Here is a 12,587-nt window from a genome sequence, read left to right on the forward strand (position 1 = left end):
TTACATAATAAATGTCTTTTGTGTGCTGTTGTGTGTCTTTTCAGCTCTCTGTGGCAGTTTGCATCGGTTTCCTGACAGCATGGAGTCCATACGCTATTGTGTCCATGTGGGCGGCATTCGGTAACCCAGCAACTGTACCACCTATGGCTTTTGCTCTGGCAGCTATCTTTGCCAAGTCCTCTACCCTTTACAACCCTATTGTCTATCTGGTCTTCAAGCCCAATTTCCGTAAGTCCCTGTGTCGGGATGTAGCCCAGTGCAGAAGGACACTCTGTGGATGTCTGTGCCAGCGCAGCTCCACACAGAAGGGAATGTGCAGGCAATCACATCACAAAGAAGAGTGCAATTCTACAAGGTTGTCCAACGGGCTGCCAGAAAACCACAGGACCTGCAGACATTGTCCTTGCCCTGAAACAGCCACTGGTACCAGAGGAAACTGTACAGACAGTCCCCAGCAAACTGCTAGGATACTTAAAGGATCTCAGCACAGTGAGGTTGCTGTCAGTCAGCTCTCCAATGAGATGCAGAGCGACTTCCTGTAGAAAAACAAACACAGCTAGACAATGAGAAGCTTAAAAAAAAAAAAAAGAAGATGAAAGGAGAAAAATATGGCAAGAATGATGACTGAAAGACACTAAGTGCAAGTTAGGTAATAGTGAAAATATAATTTAAAACTAAAAGGATCAAGACTGATTGAAGGAAAAAAAGTTCTAATTCTGAAGTTTAAAACTTGTCTCATGCCTCAAATATGTGATACTGCCAAACACATGCACATGCACACACACGCACACACAGACACACACACACACACACACACACACACACACACACACACACACACACACACACACACACACACACACACACACACACACACACACACACACACACACACACACACACACAAGATCTTGTATTTAAAAGCCAATACAGGAGGATAAGCAAGCCAAACAGTCCACAGATGTGTGCATCAATATTCTATCAGGTCAAATTTACAAGTGTCAATAACTATACGATCACTTTGAGTGATCATCATCGAGTAAGACTGAGCACTAATGCAAATCAATTTACGCTGGATTTAGAGGGAGGAACTGATACTGAAACCTTCTACTCTCTAAGCTACCTTTTATGTGTTTATTACGAGTACTGTATTTGATGATGTATTTGATTTGACAGCTATTTATTTATGCATGCCTCAAACTGAAGGACCACAGGGTTGCTTGCTGTTGTTATCGAATAGGATATTAGTACAATGTACTCATCTGTGAGGATGAATTAAGTTTTCAAAACTGCAACTAATTTAACTACAGTGTGTCAACCTGTACATTCCTCTTTATAAACAAAGCCCCTAAGGAGGTACAAAGTAAAGCACTGCAGGAAGGATCTGGCTTTTCGAAAGCCTGTTGCCGTTCCAATCATCAAAAGATGGACATTTTGAGTAGTGCATTAATCCAGCTATAAAAAGGAGCTGCCAGCTTTGTCTAATCACATGTGTTATCACCTCAGTCTGCGAGAGAAAGCACGACTAAATTATAGATGCAGAAGATCAGGGGGCAGGACTTCATACAACTATCTGTAATGCTCAATAAGCTCTAAGTTCTGTAAGTGTTAAACAGAGAGCTGGACTATATTAACATGCCGGACAGGTATGATGATAAGAAGAGAGTTGCGTTCACTTATTAGCATCTTTAATTTAAGGGAGGCAGGAGGTTAATCGTGTGCAGTCATGGGGCTATCTCAACCTGACAAAGACAGCTACAGCAGTCTGATGTTGCCCATTAGAAGGCTAATTCTGTCTCTTTCACACCATGGGTGTTGTTTTCATGATGATTTTTATTGATTATGTGCTCACCAAGGCAATCACTGATGCTGGAAAACACACTAACATGGACATAACAAGGAAATAGACTACATGGACTAACAAGGAAATACTTCAGCCAGGTGGGGGAAATTAATTTTGCTTTCATTAAATTTGGCTGCTCCGAGGCATTGCAAGAGGTCAAACTGTCATCTTTCATTAGACAAAATTTTAGTGACGTTGCCACATTCCTAAATTTCAGCGGCTAACTTGGTTATTGTGTTATTTTTGCTGATGGTAATAAAGTCCAGTCCTCTAAAAATAATACCCCAAACAGTGAAAAATCCAAGTGATCTTTGGTTCAGATAACCCTTAACGAAGCATGTCAGTGTGAATAAAAAGGGAGTGGGAAAAAACATATGATTTTTTTGAAATATATACTGTATATGAGTGTATTTTTCTAATGTCTCCCAGTGAGAGTTCATTTTCTTGTGCAGAAGTGCAAGTGTGTAGTTCCTGAAGCTAACAGTGCATCAGCAAATTCTTTTGGTTCTGGTGACGCCAAACAAAAAACGAGAACCCAAAACTGGCACATTTAACATGTTCCTCAAGCCATTATTACAAAATAGGAAAAAACTTTATGCCTATGCATGAATATAGACCACTTGCCTTTAGTGTTCCTCTTGCCTGTTTTTCAATAAAAGAGTTTTTAAACATATGAGACACAAGGCTTTGCCTCAGCACCTGCCTTCATTATTCCAATGAAATATGCCCGGCGAGCATACTACAGCTTAACCACCGTGTTTGTCCAACAAGCAGTTTTGTACTTTTCCCTGACAGTGTAGGTCATCAAATGGAAGTACAAAGAGACCTGCCATGGACAAGATTAATTAGATCTGCTAGAGTGCATGCTTGGGTTGACTGGCATCACTTTCATGACATTACCCCTCTTTGCTATTGTGAGAGGGAAGACTGCAGTTCTGTGCAGTTTCCACAAAATACCTGATTACAAAAGCAGTTCCCATTTTGTGTTCTCAGTTTCACTTTGTCATAAAAGGATTTTCTTTAAGTCATGCAAAACAACCAGGTCAGCACATGCGCTCCATTCTGCTGCCTGCTACACTCCTCAAATTACTGCGCGAGCCTAAGTGGTGATGGCTTCTTGAAGAAATTGATACTAAATCTCCATCACCGTCTGAACTAATACCTCACCCGGGTTTTTCACATGATACTTAGGTCATGGGTTCGACATTTGTTACCTCAGGATTTAAATCTCTATTAGCTCTGGGTTTAAGACTTGTCCATGCTGACATTAACAGTGCATGAAAACACAAAGACCCCTTGTTCATTTCAGAGAGGCTGCTGCACTGACGCAGGGAGATCCAGCAAAACAACCCAGCATCATCTGGCAGAAAATTTTAGACTGTCTCAGTTGTTTGTATCCAACAACACATTGTATTTGCACATGCTTACATGGTACATGGTATTCCATACTCCTGTTAAGTTCAAGGTTTAAGATGGAAACTATTACCGCTGTGACAACTGTCTAGAGTTGCTAAAGTGCATCTCATTAAATTATGCAGTGTTTTGTTGTTTGATAAGCTTTCAAACTCCTGAATCCATTCTGAAACCAGCTTTCCTTGGTCATAATTCTCAACCCAGTTGCCTGACAAGAAGTCTATTCTCATCTTCCTCTAATATATCTAGTAACTAACAGGATCGAAAAAATTATTTTTATTTAATCAAGCCTTAACTGTTGTAAATGTATGGTTAAGGTTAGGAAAAGTGAACGTTTGATGAAGGTATGGACATCAGCCTTCTCCATGCTCTTACTTTCCACGTTGCAGTATAATATGTGCAAACCATGCTGCAGCAGCATTGAACATAAATCATGAAGTGTTCTCAAGAGATATCCCCAGGCAACCCAGAGTTTATGAAAATCAAATCTGGACTGGTTATAGTTTTTCCCAAAATTTGATGTTTAAATAAAGGCATATAATTATTTAAGCAACACAAGAATAAAAACAATGGAACATCTGCAGTTATATCAGTCATGTCACATACTGTGAGTCTTCTTATAACATGAACCCCGACTTGTGAAGTTCAAGTGTGAATCTTTAACCTGGAGCCTACTGTGAGACGAGGTGAAAGAAGCCTCAGGCTGTCTGTAGCTGCAGATTATTTTAGCTGATGCATACATCCATGTGAAAACCTCCCTGCTGTGAAAACAAGCACCACTTGCAAAGACAAAAAAAGGCCTTTCTGCAGACATATACAGGTAGCTATTGTGATCATTGTGTCATGTAAGAGACAGTAGTGTCATCTTCAAATTTTCATCTATGTATCAAACAACAATTGTAGTCAACCCCATGGATGTACAGGGTACCAGCTCATTTCTGTTTCTTGATGTAAACCCTCCAGGATGAAATGAGTAGTAATAAGTAGCCAACCAGCTGTTTTAAGTATGATAGGGTAATTTATTTCCCAGGAAAAAACTAAATGATTGTACTTCTCTGATGTGTCAGGAATGATGTCAGTTTTGTGTTGACTGTAACATTTTGGAAGAAAGAAAAAGGATGTAAAAATTGATGGACTGGTGAAATGCAAGAGGAATTTTCTGTTTGTCATGCTGCAACCAAAAGTTACAGTTACCTTTAGACTCACTGTCAAAGCCCAAATGCTGTTTTGGACACTCATATTTTTCTACCAATATGCAGGTAACCATGGAAAGAATATACATATCAAAAACTTGGCTTCAAGCCCTGTGCTGAACACACTTCGTTTGGCTCAACTCTTGGACAAAGATGGACATACAAACCAGGAAACGAAACTGTGAAAATCTGATTCTGATGTCTCTTTTTTCTATTCTGTTCTGCTCAAAGAACAATTTCTCCGAGTATCTACGTGTGTATTCTGTATTACCAGCCATTCCAACCTGGGTTATCTACACTGGCTTTATTCATTCATGTAGAGACTGGTTGCATGTATGTAAATAATATGTGTTTGTACAGATGCCAAATTTAATTCATAAATTATTATGAATATCAGCTAAACTGTGTAAATAAGGATGGACAAACCCCTTGCAGTGTCTTGAAATGGGGATGACGGGTTTTATTTTCTTATGTTATTTCAGCTTCTGAGTGGTCGCTTTGAAAGTGTTTCCATAAATGTTTCGTATTATAAGATTTTATTGCAAAATAGCTGCCTGGTCTTTCTGCAGCTGGAATGCATTTTCTTTAGCTCTTTAGTTCATGTGTGAGAGAAGGATGGATTAAACCATAATATTTTAAAAGCAAGATCAACAATATTATACAACTGTAGTATAATGGCCCTTATGGTTGTTGTTAATTTAGCTTAATTTTCCACTGCAGTGTTGTTGGCTTCTACCGGGGCACAACAATCCAAGTGGGAAATTTAATCTATTATGATGTTATTGTACAGTATATGCAGCTTCTATGAAGGTGACTGTTTCTACCTCCCAATTAACCATGGAATGTATTTGTTGCTGGATTTGAATCAGACAATTCAAGCATTTAATATTAAGAAATCCAAGCAGCAGAAGTGTTTGATGTGACTACACCCGCTTGGATGAGCAGTTTACTGAGAGCGAGCTTAATAATGGAGAAATTTAAGTGCTGATACGTCAGATGTGTGCACGAAACAGCTCAAGCTGGATGCAATTATCTTTTGCTCCTGCATTAATAAATCCTCTGTTGTCACAAGTACAGCATAAGGCCCCACAGCTTTTGTTAAACATATTCATCTTTCTTCACTGTTTGAATCCTACCTGTCAAGATGCAGCCTGGAAACATGACAAACACTTTGTTAATCCCATTTGGGACACAAGACTCTGAATCAGCAGAAATTTCATATGCAGCATTTAAAGTGGTTTATAAGTCACTTCCTGAATGCTCTAAGCCTGCGCTAGGTCTGAATAAAGTCATAAATCCTATACGCACTGCTGTCTATATATCTGCGCTAATCCACTGTAAATAAAGCTAAACGCAATCAGGAAGATGCCACTAGAATCAGAATTTTCTGACAACAGCAGTTAAGCCTTTGTGTGAATCCTTATTTTGCGTTTGTCCTCTGAAAAGCAAACACTTTGTCCCTCAGGAGATTTGCAGTTGTGGACTGTACTGTATTACACTGGCATACGGAAATGCAAACACACACACATCAGATGTTTTACAGCCCCTCTCCCCCAGTTTCTAAGACACAAACAAGGTTGAATGTGATGTGTTGTACATATGTGTATGTTTGTATATGGAGAAAAAAAAATCTGTCTACCTATATAGGTTTTAAGATAATATTATTACAATATAATTCTAAAATTATTATCATTGTTGTCAGTGAAGTTTCAGATGCACTGTGAAAATGTTTACAATTTTTTTTGCTTGTTTGTTTAAAATTTATTGAGGATTGTATAAAAAGTGTTAAGTACATCTAACTAAGGGCATATCATTTGTTCTGAAGTCAAATGTAATGATAAATAAATATTATTCAGGACTGAATTTGGGAGTATTTTACTGCTTTTCAATGCTTTTAGACGATATAGGTAGCTAACCCTTCATTAACCAGTCACTAAGTTTTGACCTGATGGCAGCACAAGAGAAAAAGTCAGATGATGGACAAAATTACAATCCATGTGAAGCAGTACAAACAATAGAAGGACTCAGAGATTGCAGTACTCTGCCAAGGCTGCTCAGTCATTGTATAATTTGAGACTGTTCAGTTCCGATAAAACCGCAGCGGTGGATTCATAGTAGGATCGCAATCATGTGATCATCAGCATGACGTGACGTTCACTTGTAGTCATAGTTACAGTGACGCCATGCCACTATCTCGCAATTATATGGAAATCTTTAACAAATCCATGGATCCAGACTATAAGCAGCATCACTGCCAAAGTCTAATGAAGTGGTCCTTGTGTCATTTCTGACCTTCCCTGAAAATTTCATCTAAATCCTTTTGTCCGTTTTTGAGTAATGTTGCTACCAGACAGACAGGCAGATTCACAGACAAACATAAGACGATTGTCACATAACACGACTGCATTCCTTGGTAGAGTAAGTATGTGTTATGGGTGTGTTGCACTGACAGACTCAAAACATTTAAAAACAATTATTGTATTTGCTCGAACTCAATTTGTCCTTCTTGACTCATCTAAAGATCTACTGAACACTAGTCAATAACCTGTTTTATGATCAGGGACATACTCTTTTCTACATGGCCAAAGTAGAAATTAAATAATGGTAAATGCCAATACACGGTGTTTATCCTTGTTTTGACTACCGGGACTGAGTACCAGGAGGCCACATCTTAAAATTAAATGATACAACACTGCTTGTCATTGTTTTACAAACATTTTAAGCGTAACTCTGTGAAAGCATCTGATTTCCCCGCCATCTGGTGAGGAGGAAGGAGGATCCTCTTCTGAGTTAATGATGCAAAAATATCATTATTCATCACCTGAAACACCAGATGAGTTATGTTGGGGAATTGCGACTCACCACAACAGGCCGACCCAGCTGTCAGCAGACCCATCAATCACCGAGCACACTGCCGCCACACAATAACATGCACACAAGTGGCTTCCTTCACTAACAACCTGGTGCAACTTCTCTTTTCAGGCAAAAATAATAATTTTCTTCAAATCTCAAAACATAATATTACACCATAATATTGTATTTAAATGCTCTCCGTCCATTTCACATCACATCACAGTTTGGTTTGCTTTGTGTTATTGTTGTGTCATAGTTAGAAGGTGTTGTCTTGCTGTAGCAGTAAATGGGCATATATGTAAGTTTGGTTGCCTGAACTGTTAATTGTTCAAACGTTGGTCCATAAATTCCAGTTACCTAGGTCTTCATAATTAACTTTTTTCTTAAAGTCTGTCCTGAAATTCTTCTAGAGTGATGTTATCTAATTATCTGTCCGGCCAAATAACAAGTTTAAATTCTGTAGTAGCTCTGCATAAGCATTTATCAAAACATTTGACCAGATATTTTCCCTAAAAATGTTTTTCAAACAAATCTCTGAATTTCCTCACAAGGATTTTAAGTTTAATTTTAGTCAACAAGAACCATGCTGTGCCTACGGCATAGATTTTAATTTATATTTGCCACTGATATCCAAAACATGAAATGGATTTATTATATATTATGGGACCAAATTAGTTTTAGTTCTCACGGCAATTAAGTTTGCAGTTTTTCATTTACTGGTGTGCTACAACATAGAACTAGAGTTGCCTTCATCTGCTTCTGTTTTTTTATTTGTTTTTATTTGTTTGTTTTTATTTTATTTTATCCATCGTGACAGAGAGCAGTGATCGGTGAGCAGAAGAGTTTGCAGTGGAGATGCGTTCACTAAATATGTGTTATTGACAAGGAGAAGACTCACAGGGCTTTCTCCACTTTACTTTATATTTTCTTCACTCTGAACAATGTAGAAACTGCAAGCTGTAAAAACCAGTCACTGCTGCATCGAGACCTGTGACTCTTCTACACTTCAGACTCAGTGCATTTCGAATTATGGATGCACTAAAGAGGAAGTCTGAGGAGCAGCAAAGTTTGTAAGGTTCATCCTCTGAAAGCCATGGACATTTGTTTAAATATTCAGTCAGTGTCTTATTTAAAAGACCACAAGATTCCTGTATATAATCAACAAAACATTCAAGCAAAAGCCACTGTTGGGGGGTAAAATCTGTACAGAAAAGCCTCAAAAGATTTCTTTGTTCTCTTTAAAACATTGTCTAGTTGTTCAGCAAAAACCTATTGTATTCTTGTGGTACTTTAACTTACAATTCATTTCAAGGGCACTATTTCAGCCTTTGTTTATATCGATGGAAAAACCTCAAACTGTGCCACTGTAATCACAACTTTTATTCATTCATGTGATTTTTTTTGTTGCAAGTTTGCATTACAGTGGTTGATTATACTTAAGTGTTAGTAGGATTTTTTGTGATTTATTTATGTATTTGGATCAGTTTTCAGTTGAGAACATTTTAGGGCAGCAGTTGCTGTGCAGTGTTTTTAGCACTATCCTTTCACAACAAGAAAGTTCTGGCTTCTTCCCTCCACAGTTCAAAGATGTGCATGTCAAGTTAATTATTGCCTCAATATTGCCAAAAGGTGTGAATGGTTGTCTGTTTCCTTCTATTAGTATTGTTAATAAATGGTTGGATGAGAAAAGCACATCTTGAGGTGGAGTCAGCCTGTTGCTGCTCTTCCTTTTTCAGCAAACAGCCATGATTGTTCCCATGTGCTTATGCCATGTTCTCCTGCATTATGTACTGCATGTACACACACAAACACACACACACACACACACACACACACACACACACACACACACACACACACACACACACACACACACACACACACACACACACACACACACACACACACACACACACACAGTGTCTTGCTGTGATGTCTTAGCAGGCAGGCATGGATTTTTAGCTCTAATTGGTTCGGTCACAGTGTTCTGCATCTCACAAACAAGACTATCAATTGAGATTCATGAGTGTTTCCTGTTGCTTGTCCAATCAGCCAGCTTCACTCAACACAGCTGCGTTTTTACTTTAAATTCATGTATTTTTTTTATAATGTGTGAAACAGGTAACAAATTGGAAATAAAAGGGAAAATAAGATGGTTGACTTTAGTTTATTTTATATTGAGGGTAGAATCAGCTAAAAAATAAACCATCTGGTCCAAAAAACCTGACTTTGTTTGTATGGCGCCTTTTATGCACATAGAACACAAAGTGCTATAACTTCAAAAATGTATTACATAAGCATTACATAATAGGCTTAAGTGTAATAGGAACTTAAATCAAATATTCAATTTTAATCTTTAATATCCGTTTAAACACATTTCTGACGTTGAACCAGCTACGGGGAGAAAACTTTGTTTTCACACGTCCTTCCACCGAGGACACATTGAAAAAACTATCCACTGCTATGTTTCTGTCCTGCACTTTTTCCTCCCATCTCATCCTTGTACACCTGGCCTACCGCATTAACCCCACAGATTTAGATGGAGTCGAGATCAGTTGCACTCTATGCAAACAGATGGACATGATCTGGCTGCCTCACCTGAACAAGATGTCCCTGCTGAACACCATCTGTCAAAATATCTACTCTCTGCCAGGTCTGTATTAAAGCAGGATAAGGAGGGATGTGTGACTATGAACTGACTGCAGCAGTTAAGCACAGGTTTATGTCAGTCATAAACTAGTGTGATAGACACACAACCTTTACTGGTGTTTCAACAGGCAGGGAAAGTCATTTAAACTGCTACACAAGGGTCCTCACGTATCAACTGCATCATGGCCCTTTTTCTGGTAAATCAACTCCAAAGATTTTGTACGCTAAGCAAAGAAAGCTATTTTTTAGCTGTTAAGTTGCTATATACATATACAGTACAGATTATCAAAGAAGAAATTTACTGTCTTTAACCATTCCCACACCAGGGACATGCTTCAAGCTGTTTTGTTATTTTGCATTTCGCTCATAATCATTTTCCTCCTGCATTTTGGAAGGAAGTGGCATTCTCCTGAACACAGATCCCATGAGTAAGCTACAAAATTGTCTTTCACCTACTCAGTTACACAGTTCAGTAATCAATCACTTTGTAACAGATTCATTATTATAATCAATAAACAGTGAAATATGTGATATGTCACATAGCTGGGTGAAAATATGCAGTTAATTTACACTGATGTATGAGATTTCAGGTCAAAAGAAATCCTTCAGCATGTTGATTGCTTCTAAAGAACATACAGTATAAAATAAATAATCTGATAACCTAAAATAATGTATCTATAAATTAGCACCAAAGCTCCTGAAATTCTCATCAAAGAAACAGCTGCTGCAGCACACTTTAAAGTAATGGAGCTGGTTGTCTACAAAATGCTGGACATTACTTCACACCTTCTATTCTGACAATTTCATGATGACATTCTCTAAAATGTAGACATATGTTCCAACTCTGAAAAAAGTAGGTAGTGTGAACCTATCTGCACCTCAAATTTTTACTTGTATTTTATAGCACCAGCAATTAGGAGACCAAACAAGAAACAGAACAAACCCAAAAATGAGCGGAGCATAAAGTATTATGGGTCTAAAGTCAAGTCCTTTATACTAAACAGTAATGTTTTTAATATGCACTTGCCCTCCAGAATGACATGTAGGAGCATTTCCTGGTCTTTATAGCTTTATTAGCAATATCTGTCAAAAAACTTCTGTCATATCTGGCACAATGCAAAAGCATTTTTTTTCTTTAAAAGAAACAGTCTTTAAGTGTGTAACTCAAATTGGATGACATTGGAAATAACTTGAAATGTTTTTAAAAAGTAGAATTTTTTTAGAGTAACCAAATGGCATTAATAAGAACAGAGCATTAACATAAAAAATAAAGAGAATAATTTCATATTTCAATGTTTGTCAGTATATTAAACATGTTGTGTAGTACTTGCAATTTGTCCCTATGCAGATGTATTTTGATGAGGTAGATCTGACTGTATTAACACAGCTGAGCATATGCACATTTGAAAAATACCAAATTCCTTGTGTGCACTGCCAATGACAATCCTGTTAAACTGTATTAAATTTACCAGCTACTCTATTGCATTTCCGTGAAATGGAGTAATGAAGTAAACTTAACAAGATTTCAGTAGCTGTGATGTTCATAGTTATGATAAATGTTCTTCCACAAATGCCACTCGTAATATTTTTCACAGTGTGATGCATCATTCATCATTTTCTTGTTATACTTGGCCTATTTTGTTTTTGCTTGTTTATAATGTCCCAGAGATTTTTTATTTTTTTGATTTCCTGCTTCCACATTTCATAATGTGAAAACATGTTTGCCAAGACATAAGCCAAACATTCACTGCCCCCGGGCAGACTCCCTGAAACAAACAATTCATTTAGAATGGCTATTCTCGTCTTTGCTCCCACACTCTGCATGGTATATTGAACCAAATTGCACTACATTGCCAGTAAGAATAATTTCATCATTGACAATTGAGATCCAATCTCCCACACATAAATATGTCATCCACTAACACAGGATATTAGTCTAATTTCATTCTCTGCCTGACAGAGTATTAAAGCAGATTAGAGTAAATCCATCACAACATGGCACAATAGCAGTTTCCACATGTACAGTGTGTCTTACATGTGCAAGTCCAATTCTGCAACTGTTGAAGCTCCAGTGATGAGTACTTTTTCTTTTTCTGTTGTCCATCCAAATGTGAAAACAACTGAACAACTGTAACTATACATATATATATATATATATATATATATATATATAAATTAGCTCCTTTTTAAAAATCCCACGCCAGGCTGACACTGACGTGAAACCCAAATGAAAGGGTTCAGATCACCCTGAAAACTACTCTAACATTGAATTAAGACTGAAGCCACACTGGATAGCTAAAGATTTGCCGGCATATAAAGAAAAGTTAAATAGGATTTGTTGAGTTTTGGATTTAAAAAAGAAAAAAATTTGCAAAGGTTACACTGAATGTTTCACTAAGGAGTTAATGCATTGTGAATATACAGTATGTAAATAATAACTATCATTCAAAATGCTCTGAGCTCATCATTGTGTGCTAATAATCTTTGCCTTTAAGGTGTTTTATGGATATTTCTTGTGCCTGGAAAAACAGTGAGATACTGTGTGCTTTGAAGCATAATGGTGTGATGTTTTCCCATCAGACTTTTCAAATCAATCCACACTTACACATGCTTTCACAAAGATAACACCAGATAAA

At 37.5% G+C, this 12,587-nt stretch overlaps 1 protein-coding gene across 3 annotated transcripts in view; it reads left to right on the plus strand.

The window, feature by feature from the left end:
* Positions 1-6,312, plus strand: part of opn7b (opsin 7, group member b) — a 61,735-nt gene extending 55,423 nt beyond the window's left edge. For all 3 annotated transcript variants that reach the window (XM_023273606.3, XM_055013091.1, XM_055013090.1), the window contains one exon: positions 45-6,312. In XM_023273606.3, coding sequence (XP_023129374.1) covers positions 45-542 — 498 coding nt within the window. In that variant the 3' untranslated portion in view covers positions 543-6,312. The remainder of the gene's footprint in view (positions 1-44) is intronic.
* Positions 6,313-12,587: the final 6,275 nt, after the last annotated feature.

Source organism: Amphiprion ocellaris, chromosome 8 (genome assembly GCF_022539595.1).
Source record: "Amphiprion ocellaris isolate individual 3 ecotype Okinawa chromosome 8, ASM2253959v1, whole genome shotgun sequence".
Classification (NCBI taxonomy): Eukaryota; Metazoa; Chordata; class Actinopteri; family Pomacentridae; genus Amphiprion; species Amphiprion ocellaris.